The 24,053-nt window shown below is 38.0% G+C and overlaps 1 protein-coding gene across 1 annotated transcript in view; it reads right to left on the minus strand.

Moving 5' to 3' along the window:
- BMPR2 (bone morphogenetic protein receptor type 2) overlaps positions 1 to 24,053 on the minus strand; it is a 97,929-nt gene that overhangs the window by 11,616 nt on the left and 62,260 nt on the right. The window contains exons 4-7 of the mRNA XM_021555386.4: positions 7,263 to 7,373; positions 6,652 to 6,743; positions 4,456 to 4,686; positions 462 to 576 (exon numbers count right to left, since the gene is read on the minus strand). Of these exons, the coding sequence (XP_021411061.3) occupies positions 462 to 576; positions 4,456 to 4,686; positions 6,652 to 6,743; positions 7,263 to 7,373 (549 nt within the window). The remainder of the gene's footprint in view (positions 1 to 461; positions 577 to 4,455; positions 4,687 to 6,651; positions 6,744 to 7,262; positions 7,374 to 24,053) is intronic.

Genomic DNA, 24,053 nt, shown 5'->3' on the forward strand with positions numbered 1-24,053 from the left:
TTTTGCACACAGCAAAGACTAGGCCCAAAGTCACAAACAAAAATCCAGAGATGTGATAAATAAAACTACAGTGGGATTAGAAGATTTAATTTTATAGCATACAGTTCACACAACAAACTAAAAATTGCTTTGGTGATTTGTTTCTGAACTGCAAAAACAGACAACAGCTCATGTGTTTACCCTCTGCCAGGGAGGCAGGCAGTGCTTCAGGTCTCCAGCAATCTGTTGCCATGGCACAGCAGCACTGCACAGCTCTGCCTCCTCCTGCCTCCCCCACCTCGGACTCGGTGCTGTCACACAAGGGTCACCGAGCCACAGCACGGCGTTGTTCCAAAGGAGGGAACATATCAGAAGTTCTGAGCAATCTCTATTTGCATTCATCAATTCCTAATCACAGCAGGGTAAAAGAAAGGCTGGACCCTAGTACCTGACAGAAATCTTTGCATCCCTTCTGGCCTTACCTCCTCGAGGCAGCTCCGTGTGCAGGTACGCCAAGCCCCGAGTTATGGAGTGAGCCAAACGACAAGAGCTCACCCAGTCACTTGTGTGGAGACTCAAATATTTGCACAAAGAACCCTAGAAAGAACCCCAAAAAAAGACAAAATAAGAAACATGGATTAAAATAATCGTCCAGTAGAATAGCTCAAAATCTTTTGGAGAATCAGTTTTCTGCTGAGTCTAGTCCTTCCACTTCCTTCTCCACTGCCTCTAAAAGGTATAAACCTGCAACTGCTTATGTGTTTACCCACGTATTTTAAAACACAGTATTTGACTGAAGTTTCATTAAATTCCAGTGCTGCCATTTCATTTTAAGTGGAATAGGAATTTTATGACAGAATAACAGGGACTGCCTCTAGAAAAAATTATATTAATTATACAAGTCATGCTGTAGAACAGAATAAAGGTAACTGCTGACGTAACAGCCTGGGTTTCTAAAAAGTGGCCTTTAGACCATTATCACTTACAGAATACTAACATCTCTCACAGGTCTTGCTATAATCTATTTATATATCTAAACAAAAACACCCCAAAGGCAATTCCAAATAGGAGTGAGTCCAAATGCACCAAAGAAACATGGAAAAAATAATGTTATGTTCCCCTTTTCTTGAAAGTGAAGTCAGATGTGTAAAATGGGGGATCTTCCAGTGATTTGTCATGAAATCCCTAAGAAAACCAGAAGGAAGCATGTCCATTATGATATTGAGATATTATAAAATCTGAGACTGCTATCCAAATCAAGAGCCAGACACTGCAAACTGTGACAGCTTTGACGCACATTCCCCAGTGATAATATACTTAGTTTAAACAACCTAAATGCTCCAGCATAAAGCACAAGTAATCTGCCTAACATGGCATACTTATTATATTATACAAACTACCCTGGTTTTGCCTATTTAAGTCTGTAATCTTAAAGATGCACCAATGTGTAATAGCTTATCAGAGGCAACTAAATACATATCATTGTGAAGTAAGTTCTAGAATGTTTGGTTCATAAAAATTTGGTATGAGTTCCTCTGGAGTTGACACTCAAATTATACATGCACAATTCAAATGGAGGCAAAAAGATACTAGAATTTAAAGTGACCAAACTCTCAGACATTTTTTTAATCCAGTGCTAAGCCTAAAACCAAATTCTTAACACTTCTTAATAGAATCATGGAAGTCTTACACCTTTTTCAGACTTAGTCTGTACAGAACAAGGAATGCCTAAATAGGCAACATCCTCAGTGAAAGCACAGACTGAACATCACTCGTGCAAGTTTACACAAATAGTTTTTAATGTTTAAAATGCTGCTATAGGAACTTCAAATAGGTTCTGTAATACATTAAAAAAAGCTGTGAAATACACCAAGAAATACAGGAATTTCACGTATTTTTTTATTTTTTTACAGCTTTTTAAGGAATATAAGCCGTCTTATAAATGTCTCCAAATATCATTGGCTTGGTCTTTTTTCTTGGCTTAGTGGGTTGAGAGGAAGCCCATTCTAATGGCGGCTACAGGACTGTTGTCATGAGGTGACTGGGAACTATTCACTGTATTAAACCAGCTTCAAGATCTTTTTGCTGCAGAGCCTGTCCACCACCAGATGTTTTTTAAGCTAACTGAAGGCTGTGATTTTATGCTTTTAGTGAAGTTAAAATGATAACCAGGAAAAGTTTTAGTCAAGATTTAGAGACATATATTTGTATTTAAGACTATCTTGTCAGAGTCATGAGTTACATGAGTTAAATTCAGGATATTTGTTCTGACTATAACTTTTGATAAAAGCGATTTTTTAACAATCAGAGATTCTATTTGTGTTTTAAAAACACAATTGTTGTTCTAATGGGACAAGAGTGACTACTGGGGAGGTAATTCTGCAGCTATTGTATTTCCTGCTACATCATGCCTCACAACTGACTCCCTTACTGACCTGTTACACCTCAGAGTCTCATCAGAACGGCATGGTGATTGATAAATACACATATCATTCCTTTTACTCGCCTTCCTTTGGTCTGAAGGCATGTTTGGATAAAAACACAACCTGGGTCAAACCTATCTGTCTTGCTTTCACCAAGGTAACACCAAGAACAATTTTCTGTGTAAAAATGCCCTGGTTTGTGTGTTCTTATTTTCAGGAAGGAAAGTATTATGAGGGAGAATGATGTTTTGGATGGGGAGTATTTCATCTGCACATCTTGTATTGGTTAGTCCTTATTGAAATCAGATTTATGGCTCCAGTTTGAACACTGGAATTCCCTTCTAGCCTGGCTGCCACAGCAGGCTTCCTTTTCTGCTGTTAACTCCACATACAACAGAACATCTGCTCACTAAAATACAGATCACACTGTGCATTAATTACACCTGCTGTGCACTTTTTCCAATGACTTCCAACCAACCAGTGGATTGATTTTAGACTAATCTTGCTGTTCTTAATACCACATTGGGAAGGAATCTGATAATATGAAGTCATAAGCTTCATCTGTACATTTAATCAGGTCATTAACAGAGCCTGTTTACATAAGTAACATAACACAATTGTCAATCAAATTACATTTCAACTGAAAATCCTTTCATTCAAGAAAACAGCAAAACCTCATCACCTGTGAAGACAGTTATGCTATGCCCTCCCAGAAGCAGAATACTCATTTGATTTTACTTAACTTTCATTTTATTACATGAAAATATGCCAGTTTTCTCAGAATCACATGCTTTGTCACTGTCCATCTGGTATGGGCACAACTGACCTTTCTCATGGATACTTCCAGTTTCTGCAATCTCTTCTTAGATGCCTGCTCTACAAGCTGACATGATTGTGTTCTCACTTAAAAGTTTCAGTTAAGACACTCTTTTTATATTTGTGCTTTGTTGCCTTAAGTTTGTATATAGTGCATAAGTGTGTAAATACATACCCATGTTTAAGGTATGTATTTACACGGGTACATTTAACTTTCAATACAAGCATATACACAGAGCCCAAAAAACCCTAACAAAGGCCATCATTACTGCTATGTAGCACTGTTTTGCTCTTTTTTGCTATTCAAATAAGCAGCTATTGTCCTGCTGCCTCCATAAAATATAAGGCTTCAGCCATCCCCTTCACACCCTTCAGGAAATATGAGTTTGCTGACTTGAGACCGAAAAGCTTGTTAAAGAAAATTATTTAATTGAATAATTAAGGCTCTTTCCCATAAACAGGCAAAACACCCTGCCCAAGATAAATTTTGACACCATTTTTTGCATTTTCATATATATAGCCCTCATAAACATTTTAAGATTTTTCAGGAAAGCTATTCGCATTCATACTGTGTATTTTTAAAATATTTTTGTTTCTGTATATGTGTGTACGCACACAGAACATGAAGTACCCTAATCCACGAATTTGAGAAATACAAGCTTTCAGTTAGCTAAGGAGATTTGAAGATATGGTTCTGGAAAGTAAGGCTGCCTTCTTAAGACATGTCCTACATCATGCCACAGAAAGCTTTAAAGAAGATAACAGGATAAAAAGGCACCATGATTTATAGTACCATAAAATAGTTTGACAACAATCTTGTATCTATTACATTTCACTATGAAAACCCCACTATTTACAGCTATTGACCGATGTCATAAGACAGAGGTAATGTCTTAATATTAAGAAGTTTTAAATTTATTAGATTGCTTTTAAGTAAAAACAACTCTTCAAATTCTGTCCTTGAATAAGGACAGAATTGACTAAAAAAACTTTGCACCAAAACCAAGCGCAAATACTCGAGAGCTAGGAATTTGTAAGACAACATTTGGCAGCACTAACCAGGAAGTCTAAAAAGACATTACAGTAACCCACAATAAGATCCATTAAAACTGTCATTTGTATGGATTATTTTTACATTACTGTGCAAGAAGCACCACCAAAACCTAAAGTACATCCTTTTCACGTGGCTATTCTTAGGATTCTTAACCAAGCCAACTGATTTCTTTGAAGCACTTACATTGGGGTAATATTCCATCACCAATAAATATTCCATCCGGCCGTCTGCAGTGAATCTCTCATCCCCCACAATGAAGCGGGCGATGTTATCGTGTTCCATCAGTGGAATCCTGTAAATGTTCCTCTCATTGACAAAGTTCTGACGATTAGCAAAAGAAAATACTTTCACAGCAACTGGACGTTCATCTAGGGAACCTTTATACACTGCTCCATATCGTCCCCGGCCAATCAACTGCAAAAAAATATAAATAATGAGTTCACAAAATCATAAAGACAAAACCTGAATTTTCACTCTACAAGAATTGTATGCCAACTTTTATCCTGACTTATATTATAAGAAGAGTGAAGATAGTGAATATTTTGTAATGAAAACCAGAATTAGAATGCTTCCAATAGAGGCTATTTTGGAGTTAGAAACCTCAGCATAAGCCAACATAGGCTTTACTAAATTTATTCGTAGTCTGAATATCCAGTACGTATATCTAAATAATCTATTCAGTACATTTATATACAGAATCAATAAAACACATGTGTTTTGTGCTGATAATTCTCTCACAACTTTTGCCTACTAAAGATTTACAGATTTTATGTGATCAATTTCATTCCACTCCAGAAACCATAGACTTTAAGGGAAACATTTTCGGTTAGCTCATAAGCTGCACCTTTCAGGTTAGTAGTAACAAAATATGCATTTGTAGTGCAAAATAGATGCCAAAAGAGGTAATCAGATTTTAACAGAAGGAAGTAATTAATTCCTGACTACCTGTGAATATTTATTCTAGCCCCCACTATGTTAGACAGTCTTCAAGAACGGTCTTTCACATTTCTATAGTAACTGCACAAGAAATAAGAGATCTCTACTCTAAACCAGAATGTAGGACCACGTTCAGGAAGAGCCCTAATTTCTAAAGCTGAAAAAATTCCAGCTATGTAAGAATTTAAGTACCTATTTTAAATAATTTTCAGAATGACCCATACATGAAACTGTAAGGATTTCATGAGCCATTTTTAAAACTTTTTAAATACTTACAAATAGAGGAGAAATACAAAACAGAAGGGATAACAAACGTAATGTTTCTAAAGATTATAAAATTGTCTTACAGGAAAGTTTTCAAAGATAAAATATCATTTAATGGAGAGACTTTCTGTTTCTCAGTCCTTTTATATCACTGGGTTTCAAAGCAGCAACAAGTCAGTTCAAGGTATGAACCTGGAATGTAATCTACCCACAGAGATGTCAAAAGGCAAGCACAGGTTAAAACATTTGTCCTGTTGTCCCTGTGACTGGAGGTAAGGGGTCAGCTCCTTAGGATACAAGAAGCAGACAGAAGACACCATAGCAGATCTCTCTACCAAATTTCAGACTTGGACAAGTGCTTTCATCTGGGGCTTTGCACACTTCTGCAGTACACATTGTTAGACTCTTGTAAACTCTGCCTCAAGTACTTTTTTGGTGGCAGAAGACACCCAAGATTCTTTGCTGATCAGTGCTGTCACCATTAGAGCAACTCACACTGCATGTCTGCAGTCTGCATCTCTCGGGGGGGTTTCTACTGCACCACTCTGCATCTCAGTCGTTCTACTCTTTTTTTTCCTGGCTAAAAGGTTTTAAAAATTCCATATGTTCCATCAAGCATAGCAACTGGAAGCATAACATTTTGCAGTTTCATGATGATGCATCTAACACCAAGCTGTGCAGAAAGCTCTGCTTGGCCTCTAGTTGCCATGGAGCTAGATAGTGCCCCACACGGAGAATGACTACACAGAAATGCACTACTACTGAAATATACTGCCCTATCTGCAGTATATTCTACCTTCCAAGAGTGCAACTAAAGAATTTCAAATTCCTACATTGGGACACTGTACTAAAAGCAAGCAGTGTCAAGGAAACAGATGGATCTTTTGATGCAATGCTGAAATATAGCACCTTCTAATTTTCCCCACTACCTCCCAGTGTTTCTTTTTTTGTTCTCAAGGTAAAACATGTTCTAGCTAATACCAACAATATTAATAACAAGATTAGACAAAATGTACCTGCAGTAACCCCTTTTTTATTTTAATTTCTTCTTGAAACTGTGATTTAGAAGAAAATATTACAGGAGCACTCACACATTCATTTCTGTAACTATATCTGCGATATGACCACAAGCATTATATTGAATAAAAATGAAGATTAATAACTGAGTTGAATATTTACCTCCAACAACTTCAGATTATCCAGATCCAGTGAGGGCTCTGAAGCTGCTGCCTCCATCATGTTCATACTGTGCAAACCTTGTTTACGGTCTCCTGGGGAAGAGGGTGAGAAGGAAATCAGCCAGTTTCCTTTCTGGACATGCTCCAAGTAAAAAAATCTAACTTACCTGGGACCTGGCAGAATTACATACTGTAGTCAAGGATGAAATAAGTAAAAAGGGGTCCTGTAAAATCTTCTCAAAGTCAGCAAAATGAGCATTGAAGGTGCTGATAAGCTACAAACTACAGATACCTGCTACACAACTAGTTTGATAATTCAAAGTCACTGACAATAACTATAAAGCATGTTCACCACCTCACTTAAGCTGTGCTGAGCAGAGGATTTGTGGAAGAAAAATGGGTTCCAAAATGCCATCTTAGAGAAGTCATAACTCTCTCCAGACTGTTAGATAAGGGATATCACCATAAAATGTCACAGAGGAGAAAGAGGAGCAGCATTATGTAGAAGCATATAATAGGGACTGGGGAGAGCAGAAGACCTAGGTATAACTTTGAGCAATAGCCAAAGAAACAATGGAAAAAAACAAAGCCAAAAATATTGTCAATCCCTACCTGCAAGCATCCTGTAGCCAAAGAATAGAGCAGCTATGAGAACAGCTAGTACAGACACAGATGCCAGGGCAATAACGATGGTCTCATCTCGATGAAAAGAATGAGAAGAATCTGAAAGCAAAAAAATGAGGACACTTTAATTGTAAATTTCAAAGAATCAACACTAAATGTAATTGGTATTACAGCAATGAGAAGAAAAATGTACTCTGGATTGTCAAACATCCCACATCCTTTTCCCCTCAAAATCTAGAGATGGCAAAAGATCTGATCAGCCCAAAATGAGCTGGGCACACATTCACCAGCAGCTTTTCCCAGCCTTCCCCTGCCCTGTAGCAAGAGGCACTGACAGCAGAAAGTGATTCCTCTCTATCTGGAGAGTTCAGTACAGTCATAGAAGGCCAAGGTGATGCAGCCCTCATCTGTGCCTTAATCCAGTTTCCTGGTATGAATCAGGTTTGTCACCTTGACAAGGTTTTTTCGTTGTTTTTCCCAGGACAAAAATCTCATGAGTTTGCAAACTGGGCTGCAAATATGATGCATATTGAATGTTTCACATTCACTCAAATACCTAAGACATATGTAAGTCCACTTAAGCAAATATTTCAAAATACTTTGGGGTTTTGATTTGTTTTGTGTCAGTGCTCAGATAATTTTTGGCATAATTCTTACTGCTTAATACACAAAAAGACAGAATTATCTCTACAGACTGAAGCAGGAAACCTGAAACAAAATAAAAATACTAATAAAATTAAATAAAACTAGTTTTACTGAATCTGTTGTAAAGTAGCATTTGACTTTTTGTCAAAATTAGTATCTTGCTTTTTCAGGTTTTTTTGGTTGGGTTTTTTATTTGCCCAGAGAGGAAAAAAGATTTCATTAAAACATTTGTTAGTGCCTTGAAATGTTCCTCCATATCAGAGTGCAGTCTTGCTTCTTGCAGGCATATAAAAATCCAGCCACTTTAATACAAAAAATTATTAGTGCAGATACTCTTCTGGTGTCAGAATCACTGGAATGTGGCGCTACAAGACCTCATTTACTTTGGCTTCAAAACCAAGTTTGGGAACTATGTTTAAACATGTCTTACATACTGCAAAAAGTACTCCTTAAAAGACTGTAATGAGACCTAACTATGCTAAAACCACAAAATATAAAATGCACACAAGACTTAAACATTGGATAAACTTTTAGGTGAGACTGAAATACAATTTATCCCAATCTATACTAGCTGAATAAACTGACAAATTCACTTCTATTGAATTGTATTTAAAAGAAATTCAACATGTTTCACTACTTCAGATTCTCAGTATGGACAGACACAAGAGAATCGTACAAGAAGGAAAAGCAAATTTAGAAGACAACAACTGTCATTTTTACATAACCATAATGCTAAGGGGAAATAATGAAAAGCTGGTAAAATAGAATGCCAGAGAGAATTTCAACTGTGACAGAAGTATGTGAAAAATCACCTATCAAAACCAAGACACAGCTCATATCTGATATTCCCCTTAAATAAAACAGAACTCATGACAAATCACAATAGCATCAAATTTAAATTTGTTCTGTCAAAAGAAATACCATCACTACTGGTTTTGGTAAAATAACTTTCACTATGAAAATAAGTTATTGCCCTAGAACACTAATGTGGAATATGAGCTGTGACTTCTGTGGTGAGGAGATTAAAAGATACACATGACAATTGTCATCTAAATTATGTATTCAAAACATAGACATACATATTGAAAGCCACAACATCATAAAGGAAACTGTTACATTATACAAAGCTATATGAAACATGACACTAGTGTAAGCAGATGAGTAACTGCTGCAGGGAAATGGTAGTTTTGACTTTCATATTTTTATGAATGAAATTTACATTTGATTGGGTTATCTTTTAAAATATATATTAAATGTGGCAGGTTTTGCATCAGTTCAAGACAGTGCCTAGCACGTAGTAAGGAGTAGCAGGTTTTGAGAAACTGACCCTTTGGTTATAATCCCAGCTGTATTTTCCTTGACTGTACAACTAGAGTGCAGCCATTTGCTACCTTCCCATTGCCAAATAACCAGCAATCATTTCCCCCATCGTTTGCCAAATGATATCTGATGCCTAAGTTTGATTGCTCTTCTTTAGTTTTCTGTATAATCAAAGGTTTAACAACATGCCTGCATCAAGAGGGCCCTCCTCTACCCTGGAATGGGATTTTGCTGTTCAAGGGCATCCTGAGCAACACATTCCTCCACAGCTCTGGCTGCCTTGGCACACTCCCTTTAGAAGCCTGTGAATGTTGACATTCTGCAGGCTGAAGAGATACCAGAAAATCTCAAGATAACATTTTGCTCCCATCAGCAGCTGAAAAACACACAGATAAAAAGGATTGTTTCTTTCTTCTTCCTTGATGGACCATCCCCTCTGCAGCCTTTTTCTGTTTAGTTGGTAGCTGTGCAGCTACCAGGTAACCTCAGAGACCTCCCTGGCCTTTAGAGGAAAGAATGTTTAAATTTTTTTTAAGCAGAGTTGTTTCATAAGAATTTTAGATTGGCATATCTTGAACTAATTTTCAATCAAAATGACAAATATTTAAAAATAACACTGTCAACATTCCAGCCAAATCAGTCCTACAGTGCAAGTTACTACTGTCAGGGTGATCAGCAATATTTATAAATTTAATAATACAAATTCCTTAGTAAGGGTAAGTGAGCATCTCAATGGACTGATAACATGATGCTCAAAACAGCATGAGTGAGTAAAATGCTGTGTGTGACAGCCAATCCTCTCCCAGCAAGGACAACTTTACTATCTTTTGCTTGTAAATCTACACTAAAAGGAAAGCACAAAACCCCTGCAATGACAAAAGACCACGACAGCTCCAATCCCTCCCTCCCCTCCAAACGTGTTATTTCTATCAACCCTCTATCTGCTTTGTAAAACAATAACTTTGGATGTTGTCAGATTATCAATCTTTCTTAAATAGAACAAAAAGTACATGTCACGTATCAACCGAGTTTCAAAACCTTCTAAAACTTAACAAAAGTTTTATTAACTCACTAATTTTATTAATCCTTCTCTGGATATATTTAATCTTTATTCTTTATACTATAGTCACCTTTAAATGCTTAGCTAAGAACCATATACGACCTCTCAAGGCATATGCAGAGGTTCACATTTGCACTTTTATAGACTTCTATGTAATTAATTAATACAAGATTTTAGATACATATGCACAAGAGTCATATTTCTCTTGGTATTATTTGGAGATATGTTTTAACTAACTCAGCAAAAGACACATCAGTGTAGGTCAATAAAAGTAATCACTAATCTTTAAGCAAGGCATTTTTAAAATAAGGATGTAAAATGAACATGTATAGAAGTTTCTTTTCATGCTTTTGTCCATGAACTTATGGTCTGGATCAAAACAACCATGACTCATCATGATTAGGACCTTCACTATGAAAGCTATGATTTGATATTACATTTTTCTGATCTAACACTTGGTTGGTCTTCAGCTGTTGACAACCCCTCCCTCAAATCGGTGGACTCTGCTTTTCAAGTTTATTTTCAGGACCAGACACATGCCCTACAGTTTCAGTATTTCTTCATCATGTCATTGTACAAACCAACTTTAAACGTGTCTAACAACCACTGAAGAATCTCATTTGAATTTCTGGAATCATTTGGGTACATAAGTTACAAATATCAACTGATTTAAAAACACTGTTTTCAAATCTCAGACTAGAGTGCTGGTATCTCAGTATTATTCCCAAACTAATGTATTACATAAAAAAGGCAATACCAAAAAAGGGCAGAATTAGCTGCAGACTCTAGAAAATCCAGTGATTAAGGAGCTGGCTGCTAAGCTAAATTCTACTACATTGTACACAGAAGATCCTGTCAGAGCTATCTCCTATTTATATTACTGTAACTGAAAGGAAGGCAAATGAAGGTGCTTGTTTGACTGCTATTTCTAAGTGAGGCTTTTATTTCCAATTTCAACTTAGGCTCCCTGATCTACAACAAAAAATGTGTCACAACTTAAAAAAACTGAAACTAACAGAAAAGTGCTGAAAGGCCCAAGCAACCTTAAAAGCCAATTTTTTATCCCACTTGAATGGGAAAGGGAGCACTGCTCACAAATCTACTGACTCTACAAGCAGCAGTGCAAAGATGCCATGTGGAAGACACCCATCATGTACACACTTCTGTCTTGAAACATTTTGCCAGTAATTCTTACAGTAGTCAGCAGTTGACTCAAGTCTACCAATCCCATCACAAAGAAATATCACAGCAGGCAGTGTAATTTTTTTTTTTTTTCAAGTAAGAAAAAGAAACAAAGCACAACTCATTAAAACAGAAGGACAACCTCCTTCTGGCTGGGGAGCAGTGGGTAACCAAGCCACCATTCCCAGAAGTGTCCTGACCTCATCATCAATAAAGGGCTTGTTTTCAGGTTCCAAAAACCCGAGCACAACAGCTCCTGTGTATGGAGAAGGTACACAAATAACTGGGAATGTATTTCAGAGCAAACCATGAAGAGGAATGCTTCCAGTATTCAGTTAGGAGTGAGTCATCTGGCTGAACCCAGCCCTGCACTTGGGACACTCCCTGCAGCTCTTCCACCACATTAAGCATTTCTCTCCTTTTTCTCAGGCATTACTGCCATAACAATTTCCAAGCACTTATACAGTATCTTTGATGAACTGATGCTTCCATACTGCCACACGTGGAAGTTCTCAAACTGCTGCCTTCCTAACCTTCCCCAGGAATGACATAGAGTGAAGAATACTGCCACTGCTAATGGCATCAGGAAGAACAGTGTTTTTTCTTCAAAGTAACTTTTCAACTATAAAAATAATCTTGCAATATTAATTAATGCAAAAGTATTCCAATCTGTGCCTATGCTTAATTTAACTTTCAAAAATTAAAGCCTCTTTTGTCGGCTTCCTGTTTCCATAATTCAAAATAAGCATTCATCCTATGACCAAAGGAACTTGTGAGAAATGAGAGAAAACTGAGACAGAGCCAGGTAACAACAGCCAATGGCAAAAAGTTCTGTAAACATACACAACTCCTTCCTGGGAGCCAGAAAGGGGATGCACTGTTCTTCTATGTTCCTAACCCTTCAGCAAACACTGTGAGACCTGCAGACAGGAGGCTGCTCTGGAAAAAGCACCAACTAACCCACCACTGCCAACACCACAGCATCAGGTCACACCCACCTCTGTGCTCTTGGAGGTAAAATATTCCAGCCTGGATGATGAACTGTGAGGAACCCAGGCACGTTCTCATATTTCCTACTTCACCATTCAACACATTGTTTCCCCAATACTATTTCTGAAATAAGAGGGCATGAAACAAATGGAATGGGAAATGAGGAGAAGGAAGGATAGTCTCTTCCCCATGGCAGCTGAAAGCTGTCCAGAAATCTCTCTAACCCTACACCAAAGGTGCTACACTGCAATGGCCAGAGAGCTCCCTGGGACACCAGGGAGGTCACTGTTATGATGAGACATCTTAAGACAGCCATGAGAAGAGGCACTAAGTGTCAACCAAGCTGAAAAACTAGGAATCCCAAGGGGGAAAATTTGATTGTGTAATTAAAGGCTGTATCCTAACACAAACAGACAAAAGGATACAGCCTTGAAACTGTATAAGCAATGACATTGTTTCCTTCTACTATCTGAATATGAAACCTTGGGCCTTGGAATGTTGTTTCATTGCTATATATTTACATGGTGGTGATCATATAATAAAGGACATTTGCACATAAATTTCCACCACATCTATATATTGCTATTAAAGCTTTTCATTCCATTTTCTGCCTGCTCTTCATGTAAATGACTCACAGCTGTGTATCTGCCACATAGTAGTAAATAATTCTAGAAAATATATGTGTGTATTTAAGTTTAGAGAAGCATTGTATAAAAACATTTTAGACAAACATACAATTATTCTAGATAATCAAAACCAGTTTTAAAAGTAATTACCTATGTTCCCAGAGAATTTTTGGTAGCTATGTATCAAAAGCGAAGCGATCTTAAAGATGATAGGTACCAAAATATTAACATTTATTTAATTTGCCATATCACACGTAAGTAGCAACATTAGTCTTAACAAATAAGGAAAACACCATCCTTTAACCTTCACAGCACAACAGTAACATCTGATTGTTCAAAACAACTTCAGCTGTATGGACTCTGATCAAAGTCAGTAAAATTACACAGGGATTCAAAAGATCTGCCCATACAGATCACTTTAAAAAGAAGCAGAGTCTTCACGCCATGCTACAACTATTTCTTTGATGTGATGGATTCAATATGTTCATAGCCAATCTGGTACAGAAGTTGCTCTTCTACTAAGGAATCTCAGTGATACTGAGGATGAGATCAGAAGGAAGAGGGAAAGCTTTTGTTTCTGTCACCACCACAGTATGAGATGGAAGGCTGCAGGGTGGGGGCAATGTGGCCTTCAGCTGCAGAGAACTGCAAATATGCTCTGCAGATCAGAAAGAGGCCTTTCAAGTATATTTAATTCAACTTGCTTTTAAAGTCACATTTCCCAGTAGCCCTGCACAATTTTCATGACATTGATAAGTTCTTGATCCTTTGAAAAAACATACAATTAGCAAACTTTTCCAAGGATCCACAGACCTTAATTATAATCTGTTTATCTGTTTTGTCTACACAAAGCTTGTATCAAACATGTCCTTGGAATTATCCACAACTAGTAAAATATGCACCCCTTACTGCATTCTAGCAGCACATTCCAACCAGATCAAAACACCTCATGAGGTCTTTTTTCCTCTCCTCCTTTCTGGACATCAATCAACATTTCTTTCTGACCAAGTGACCACTGCTTCATTCCTGATCCACTGTCCTGCAGCAAGGGAGTACAGTCTTCATCACATTAGAGCAAATGACAAGAAAGCCTCCAATATAAATCCTATGCCAGAACAATCCAAACTATTTTATGTAAATCCTAAATTCATTCAGTACAGGGAACAAAACATATAAGGAAAAAATAGTAGAGAATTTTAACAACAACAACAACAACAAAAAAGTATTCTTTTAGATACCAGGGACATAGGTCAGATTATTATATAATGAAAACAAGAGTCCCATCGACACTGATTTAATTAAAAGCATTTAAACCTATATTTTTAGTTGAGCTGGAGCTATAAGGTTGGAATACCTTTAAATTATGGTCTACAGACATTTACAATAAACTCCAGCAGGAGCTATTCCAAATTTTCTATTAAATCTATGTATAGGTGAGAATGATGAAAGGAAAAAAATAGCATTTCCTAACAACTTCTGCTGCTGACCTAAGCTTTTACAGGTGCATGTTTTAAAACAACTATTACACTCATTCTGTTTTATGAACACAAGTATAAGAGGTAAGGTTCCATCTTTCTGTAAGCATTTGACAAATTATTATTAAAATTAAGATCCATGTCCAAATTTTGGGCTTGGACTACAAAAGGTTATCAACATGACCATCTTCAATACTTAAACCAAAGTTAAGGTAAGGAACCACTCTTTCACATAAAAGTTTTGGAGGCACTTGAAGGCACAATGAAGTTAGCAAGATAAATTCTGTGGAAGAGCACAGAGCACTGTGCACACACAGATGGAAAACACAATGGAAAATGCATTTTTTGTGGGAGATGGTGCAACATTCTTTACAGAATAATCCTGCCAATGCATAACCCTAAGGCAGTTTTCTTTCATAACTGAAAATGGATGTTTTCCCTGGACTTAACAATAAGTCTCTGGTTTCTAGTCTATTGGCTTAGATGAAACAGATAATTTGCACTTGCTTCCAATCATTAGTGTTTGAAGAAAAGATTTAAACAGCCACCAATATGTTTCCACTTTGCACTCAGTATCATCATATTTAACTGATTTTTAACTTTTTATATGAAATTTCATATATTTATTGTCATAAGGTGCCCTTTATGACACATCTTTTCATATTTTTCTCCACATGAGGAGAGCTAAAATTTTAATGCACTTTTCACATAATCGCATCACTGTGTGGAACCTGGACTGTCAGAAAGCACCAGTCTCTCATAAGACTTGCAATAACATCAAAACCTGGCACTCATGCATCACAGATCCCATCTGCCTCCTCAGTGAATGCCTGAAAACATCATACAGCTTGGACTGTAAAATTTATTTCCCATAATGTGCTCCAGAGGAATCCTGCTATAGCTAGAAGCCGTGATGGCAGAGTTTCAGTGGGCAGCTCTCTCTTCAAAAATCTGCTGCTGGAAAATGCAATTTGGATGTGAGCTTTGTCTCTGAAAGGAGAACCTCTCACAGTTCCTGCAGCCAAGCAGTCCCAGAGACAGAATCCCTCCAACAGAACTGCCCTCCTCTGTCCTTCTCTGGTCTACTGGCTGTCACCAAGCACCCAATCTGGAGCCAGGCTGGGGTGTTCAGAGTGGTCTTTTTTGTTCATTTTGAATGCTAAAGGTTGCCTTGATACATCAGACTCAAAAATGAAGCAAGAGTGGTAATGTCTTTGGAAGGAGAGTGGGTTATGAAATCCCTAAGTGCTCTTTCTTTGATAACTTGATACAGAGAGGTGAATTAGCAGCTTGTCACATGCAGAAGAAATTAATGAGTTCATAAAGACCCAACAAAACTTCTCTTTCTGCCTTTTCTTCTGGGAGTTCAGGCATCTTCAGTATAATTTCTAACACTACTGAATAAACTTTATAATAATGACGTATGTAAAATAAAGAGCAATCCTAACACAAAGCTAAATTTAGGTTATTCTTTCTGAAGTTCTCTATATACCAATAAATATTTGATTACTAAAGAGATAAAAGAAGTATATTGCTTCTATAGTCAAACTGTTTTTGAGTATACCTCAACCTTACCTTCAAGCTAATTGGAACCCTTAACAACATACTGGGGACATCTTCCATATTGAAACAAAAGTCAGAAAAATGTTTTTTAATAAAAAGGCTGAAAACAGCATTTACATCATCCCCTTATATTCATCTTGGACCAATAGGACTTCCTGCTTATCAAACCAAATGGTAACAGCAGCTTTAACATATGGCACACTTCCAATCTCTGTAAGGCACTGGATCAAAAACTACATGTGCTGCAATGGCAAAAAATAAGTGCTTTAGAAAGCCTCTTTAAAGATATTTGAAGTTATTTTAATTCCAACAGGCCCAATAGCCACATATTCCATGTCTGTAATGTTCCCAGGCACTAAAAATAGAGACCAAAAAATTACATCAAAACACTGAAACGCCTGTTTATATACAGATGAGCTAACAACCAACACCTCAGATCATTCAAAAAAGGCAGCTCAGATCCCTTGTGCTGCATTTTTCATGTCTTCCAGAGTGCTGAAGCCCAGGAATGCTGTCTAGCAGTCAGTCAGCTCCCCTCGCTCCTGCAGAAAGCCAGCCCTCTCCTCGCTGGGAAGGGGAGCCAAGCCCAAGCAGTGTGGGATGCTGGGGCCTGTCCCAGCAGGTTCCTGCCGGGCACACCTGAAGGAGTGGCAGTGCCTCTGCTCCCAGCCAGGGCACGGAGATGCAGCGCTGCTCCCGCAGGGGCAGGGGCACAGAGCTCTGTCCTGCCAGGAGAGCTGCACACCTCCCACTGACTGGCAGCAATTGGTTTTTTTCTTGTCAACCTTAGCAACAGGCAATGAAGAATGAACTGATTTAAAGGACATGATCGTACAGGGTGTTTATTCCAAAGCCTTTGTCTAAGCATGTAATGAAATCTGAATTATAGCACAATTTTAGGCAGACAATCTGTTTGAAGTAGAAGCTCAAGATCAATACAAACTGGTTAACAACGAGTTCTGACAAAATCTTTCCTTATATGTTTGGTTTATGTCCTAGTATTTCAGATCTAATACCCTAAATCAGCTTAATACTGTAATCCTCAAGTGTAATCCTCAAGTCTAGCAAGTATTTTAGTTATAAAAACTTAACTTCTCCTACTCTCTTTAATTCAAGAACATATTTCTACACTTCCAGTACAACTCTGTAGAGCGTACATTCTTGTACATAACAGGTTTTGTGAATTTAAATTTGAAGGCCTATACCATAGAGTTGTGAGTTAAACCTGTCTGATATTTTAGAAACATTCACAGTTAGAAAATGATTGTGTTTGTCTGGCTAATACAAATTCAGACAATGCCTGTAGTATGCCAAAAGGTACATATCTGCTCTAGCTTTTGCTATCATGGTTTAGAAAGAAAATGTAACATGAATGTACATGTCCCATTTTCCCATTAATCCTACCTACTTACTCTCTTATTTTCCCCAATCATCTTCTCTACACAGCCCTATAATTTCTAATTTAGCAAATGCTTTTTATAGGACTTCAAAAATATTTTAGAAGTCTTCCATAATTTTAAGATGAAAATAATAATTACATTTCTCTATGCTCTAGCATCGTAGTGGTTGGTTTTACCAGGTATGTCCCAGATGAAATGGTTATTAGGAGGAACTGAGTGATAAGCAGAAAGTTGGGATCAGACAGAATTTCCCCTCCTATCTCGCTCCAGGGCGCCTGCAGAAGGCAGTGAACCATCTCCCCTTCTCTTTCCCAGGACTGCTGCAGTCTCTCTCAGTCTGCATCAGGGTCTCAGAGTCTCAGTCCTGTTCCTCACTTGGTCCATCCAGCACAGGCCATCCCTGAGGACACTGCTCGCCCCTGTGTCAGTGAGCAGAGAAGGGTGGCGGAGCAGCTGAACCGCTCCTGGCTCCGCTGAAAGCCACCTCTCCTTCCCAGCTGAGAGGCCTTAGCAAGGGCTATTTCCCTCGACTGTCCTTGCTTAAATGGAGATTCAGATGGTTTCCGGGCAGGAAAAACCTCTCTCTTAAAGATACTTCACAGATATGAGATGCAGCTATTTGGGGACATCCGCAAGCAGAAGGAAATAAAGGACAGCAAAGGCTGTGAGAACCTGACGAGCCCGTGAGGAGGAAGCAGCCACAGGGCCAGCACTCGGCAGGGCAGGAGCTGACACAGTGAGAGGCCCAGAGAGGAGGAAGGCTTTAACCTCCCGAGGACTCCAGCAAAATCAATAGTCTCCTCTGCCACACAGCTTCTGTTTCCAAGGCACCAGCTGGAGTGACCTCCTTCAAACAGAAAACTGCATCTTCTATGAGGGCACACAAGTGCATGTTAGATATGTGTAAATGCATTTTCTCTTCCTAAAGGAAAGAAAAATTTTCCAGAACTTGAACTATAAAACAAAGAGAACCTTAGATTGTGTTTCTGGCTCTGACACAGAACAGCCTGATCTTAGGTAGGTTACTTTGCTTCTTAGTGCTTTAGGTTAGCTAGTTATGTAATGGGAAAAACAGCACCTCCCCTAACTTCAAAGGTTATTTTGATTACTTTAAAATAGCATGAAGATGAAAAAGGCAATAATGATAAATAGCAATCCTTAGTTTGCACTTATGCAAAATCCCTCTACAGATCTAAGTACTTGATTTCAGATGAAATAGACATCGTTTGATGTTCAGCTCTTGCAGCACAAGTGCCAGCTCAGGCGTCCCTTGCCTCCTACTCCCAGGTGCTGCTCCAGCCCAGCGGTGCCCGCCAGCTGTGCTGCACATCCACGGCTCTGCTGAGCTGCCAGCGGGCTGCAGGAGCCAACGGGGAGACCGTGGCAGGGGAGGAAGAGCCCTATCTAAGGCAACATCCCTGCCAAAGTAAATATACATCAATCAAGCACAAAGTCTGGCATCAAAGCTATCAATTCGTGTTACAGCTGACTTCACTTGTATAACATGTTCTGTCTGCCCTACAGTAACAAACTTGTTTCAAACCAGGAATAAATATTTCAACACAAACCTGAATAGATCATGAGGAGACATTTCATAATCCTATGGAAATTACTTGCAAACGATGTTGGAATCTGCATGATTGCTAATTGAATTTTACAGACTGAATAAAACTTATATGTTGAATGTTATGGCTTCTGTAATTCTTCTACTTTAAATATATTTTCCATGTAATAAAAACTTTCTTAAATCAATTCCTGAACTGGTTACAGCCCTGAGTATTGGTTTCAGCCGTTTTAATTATGCTGCACAATTAAACTGTAAGTCTTGGTACCTTCACAAGACACTTATTTACACAGATACTGTAGAAATCAGAATGGAAAAAGAAGCCTTTTAAAACATGAATATAAAGAAGTCCTCTGTCAATCTAATTTACTCAAATCCTGAGCATACCATGAAATCCTATTAAATGAAAGGCAAAAACTTCAAGTCCTATTAAGCAAGTAGAAATCTTTTTTTGCTAAACAAAAAACCCAAAATTAAACTTGAGACAGACTTCTTTCTGACAGGTGTTCCTGCTTCAACACATCACAAAATATATGCAGGCACTGGCAAGATTTTCAAATGGTTCTTCTGGCTCCCAACGGGTCACCATCAAAGCATTTCTACACTAAAATGAAGACACTTTTAACACATCCTTGTTTGGTCACTCAAAATTTAAGACACCCTCAATCCTCACCCTCAGTCTTTTCTAGATTTTGGAATATGCAACTCTATGAGCTTCATCAAAGTGAAAATACATACCCAGAACAAAAGTGAGGATTTATGATTGCAAATCAACTTCATGATTTCAGCCTTAACTATGGTTTCATAGTTGGGGTTTTCTTTCCTGTTTTTCCTTGCTTATTCCTTCTAACAACTCACAGGTAATCACACCAGACATACCTCTTAGCAGATATTGTCCTATTGTTTTAGACAAGTGTTCTGGTTCCCAATCTATCCTTTAAAAATGGAAATCCAAGTGTTCTGTGATTCCATGATGCTTACACAACACATTTTCTATTTTTCTTTCTAAACTGTCATTTCCTGAAAGGTTTCAACACCTGGAAAGGTCTGTCAGGAGCCCAGTTCACTGCAAAAATATATGAAGTTGTCAAGTACTTGACCACATTTCTACCAAACAATCAAAACATACCTCCATTACAGGTGGAAGCTGATGGCATTTGCAAGAATATACTTGCTTCTCAGAAAAACCTGCACCTATCTGGTAACTGTTTCATTCCATAACCATCTAGAAAGAATGGAAAAGCTTGCCTTCCAAACTCATTTCAAGGGCTCTATCATAACACGGGCTGGCGTTGTGCCAATAGCACTTTTGGGAATAAGACAAAATCCATTACAATTATTACAAAGACAGTGCAAGAAATTCATGTTGTGTTTCTGGCATCAGATGTGCTAGGCTACTCATCAAGTTTGGCACATGCCCTATAAATGCCTAAAAAGTGGTAATTTCAATTCTTATACAGGTAGAAAAAAAACTAGAAAAAGCTCTAAATTTACCTGCTTATATGCACGTACCAATTCAAATACTTAGTGCTGTGTGCCTTTATACAACAGGAAACTTCTGTTCCACAGCAAACATGGCACAATGACCACACAGAGTCTTCTTAAATGTAGGACTGTGCTCATTTCCACTCCCTGTTCCGAGTGTCTACTACAGATATTACACACCAGCTCGGTGTAGAACCAAGCTCAGCAGAGTTGGGAGAACCTGCTCAGACTGCTATCTTTTGTACCTTATTTCACTTGGTCTATATTCTAGAATATCTAGTGAAATCAAGGATTCACAATTTATGAGTTTCCCCTCCATTAGCAATATTTAATTATTGTTTTCATCACAGGGCTCTAATATTTCAAGACTATTATTAATATTTTCCCCCCACAAAAGAACTTGCTGGTTTCAGTTTTAATTGAAATAATAAAAACAAAAAGAGAAGAAGCCCCCTCCTCAAAAAACCCAAACCAACTAACCTTCCTGAAAATAGCATTTAAGTGTTGGAAAAAAAAAAAAAAAAGAAAAGTAATGTTAGAACACCTGAGGTATATACTGGAAGCTCAAATTAGTTTCAAACCTTTTTGTTGTTGTACTCCCTCCCACTGCTCTTACTCACTAACCATTCTCTTTGTGCCAGAAGTCTCCCATTTAACCTCCAAAGCTGAGCAGGGACAGCCTACAGCTCCCTTGGCTCTGTCTCCCTGTGCCAGCCCGAGCAGGGCTGCCAGGGCCTGGGGACAGCACCCCCGGGTGCCTGGCACAGCGCTCAGAGGTGCAGGATGCTCCTGGGCTGCAGCGTGTACTTACTGCACCCACACACAGCTTGAGCTCGCTCACAGATGCTGTGAATGGCTCTGCAGCTGGGAGAGTCTTGCCAAACCCACGGCGGGTAACAAGGGCAGGACGGGGCTGCTGACCCTGCTGATAAAGGCAGAGAAATTCAAGTGACTCTTCAAACTCATTAAACAGTTGAAATATTTTCTAAATGTTCATCTGTCACTAATTTCTGTGGCTTTCCATGCCTTAATCTGCAGTAAGTTTTCACCAAGTTCTCTCTGCTTTCCCACAGCACTGTGAAACAGCAGTGTCTGGACCTGCATCCAAAGGAAGAACACTGCTCAGTGCAATTCACTGTGTGAATTCACAATGTGGCTCAGCATCGTCCATTTTACCTTAGTCACTGCAATTATCCTCAGAGAACAGAAATGGACAAAAACAGAACCACAGCTCAAATATAACCAATTTGTATTTGCTGTAGTCTGAATGTCTACCCTGTCAGGAGTTCATGTTGGTGTGAATGTGGGTATTTTCTCCATGCTTGGGGGTTATTTTGTCTGGTTTTTCTATTGGGGAGCAGGGGGTGGATTTGGGTTTTGCTTCTTTTTGAAGTTTTTATGTGTGTATTATATTGGTTTTAGTTTTCTTAAAGAGAAAAAGCCCCCAGGACAAAGGAATACATACCTAAGAACTGTGCTTCTGTTTTATTACACTAGTACTAATTTATTGGGGTTTAAAGCTCTATTTCTACATGCATCACTACTTTTAGAGCAGGTTAATGCTTTAATAGGAGAAGCAGAGCTACAACCAAGCAAAAATGATTGCAGTGGCTCCATATTGTTGGTTCAGCTGTTTAGAGCATATATCAGCAGTGTATTCCTTCAGAGAGACACATCCAGTTTGTGAGCAATCGATAGACAGGGCACTGAACCACAACTCAAAGAGAAAAAGAAATAAGAGAAAAAGAAATATTTTTATTTGGCATAGGGGGAAAAGAAATCACTTTCACTGCTACAGCTCTAACACTTGTATTTCCTGTTCTAGCATTATGAAAGTGAGAAGTGTTTTCTCACAGGCTGCAAGGATACCTTACACCCTTGCTCAAACTATATATAGTTTTAAGTCAATATGAATGTCTGAAACAAGGAATTTTTTGCTGGTCTCAGAAAATACTTACAGGCTTGCAAGCAGATTCTAAATGAGCCTCATGCCACAAGGCCAAGGGAAGGCAAAAATCCAGGCCAAAATCAAAAGCTGTGTAATATCATTCACAGGTACTCCAGACACTTTTAGAAAGTAGTAATCCATTTAGAAAGTAGTAATCCCAAGAAACATATATGCAGTATTTTGCAGGTTCAACCTTTCAAATAAATGCACAAAACTGTAGTGATTAAACATTTAAGTCCACCTCGCTGGAATCTCAAAGGAATTTAAAAGAACTGGATCACAAACTCCTATCTCACTGCAACTTGATATTAATATCTTAGAAAAAGAAGTCCTTCCTCACATCTCTCAGAAAACTACAGATCTTTCTACTTCAAAATAAGATAAAAAAGCTAAAGCACAATTTTTAAAAAAATACAAAGGTAATGGAAAAATCTTCACACTTCCCTCTTTCAGTACATTCCTTGCCCTTAAAGATTGAATTCCTAACTCCCCCTCCCAGACATATCAGACATACAGCAAATGTCTTTCCATTAATTGATTCTGCATGGAAGTACACTACACAAACTGAAACAGGGTGAAACCCAGTAAGTTATATTTTAGGGCTAATTAATATATTGATTTCTTTCAAATTAAGAAATGTGTTACAGAACAAAACATCTTAGTATCCCAAAAGTAAAACACTGATAAACAAACCAGGACTTCTGAGAAAGAAATGTACAGACTGTCTAAATAAATCTGATGTTTGGTTTTTTGAAAGATCAATACCTATTCTGATATTGAAAACATGGAAGCTAAAATAAAACAAAAAAAAAAAAACAAACTGCAGACCTCTTAACAGCTGACATGAAACATCCGATCTCCTACCACAAAATTCAGTCCTAATGAGAATTGCAACAAGGGAAAAAAGGTCTCTGTCACACACAAAAATAGACACAACACTTGGTGTCCCAATGCTTGTGTATTAGTGTCCATAGCAACATCTCACCATTCATTTTATTTAATAAATACAAGCCAGCAAAAATAATAGTGAATGGTATACATCAACAACAGTTAATTCAACATATAAGGAAGGAAGGAACATTCCCAAACCTATCACAGAAAGAAAACAAAACTGCAGCATGACTAAGGAAAGTAACACCACAAAATACCAAGATAAAATAAAAAGACACAAAGAAATACTGAGTGTGGGTATACAAAAATAGTTATGGATTGAAGAACTCTTATTCTTTATAACTTAATGTAGGTCTCCTTATAACTTTTTCAGGAACTCACCACACCCTACTCTGACCTATTAGCTACAGTAAGCTTTCTTCATTATACAACCAACACAAATGTAAACACACTTCCGTATCCAACTTGAATCCCTGTTTAAGTACAATTACATCCACAAGACTCTTCACCAAGATTTTAGTGAATATACTGCCATCATCTTCCATTTGGACAGCAACAATAGGGTTATTTCATCTTGGAAATTGCAGCTTGAAAACACCTGCAATTGGTGTATGATCAGGGGTAACATTA

Source organism: Lonchura striata, chromosome 7 (genome assembly GCF_050655825.1).
Source record: "Lonchura striata isolate lonStrDom1 chromosome 7, ASM5065582v1, whole genome shotgun sequence".
In the NCBI taxonomy this organism is placed as follows: Eukaryota; Metazoa; Chordata; class Aves; order Passeriformes; family Estrildidae; genus Lonchura; species Lonchura striata.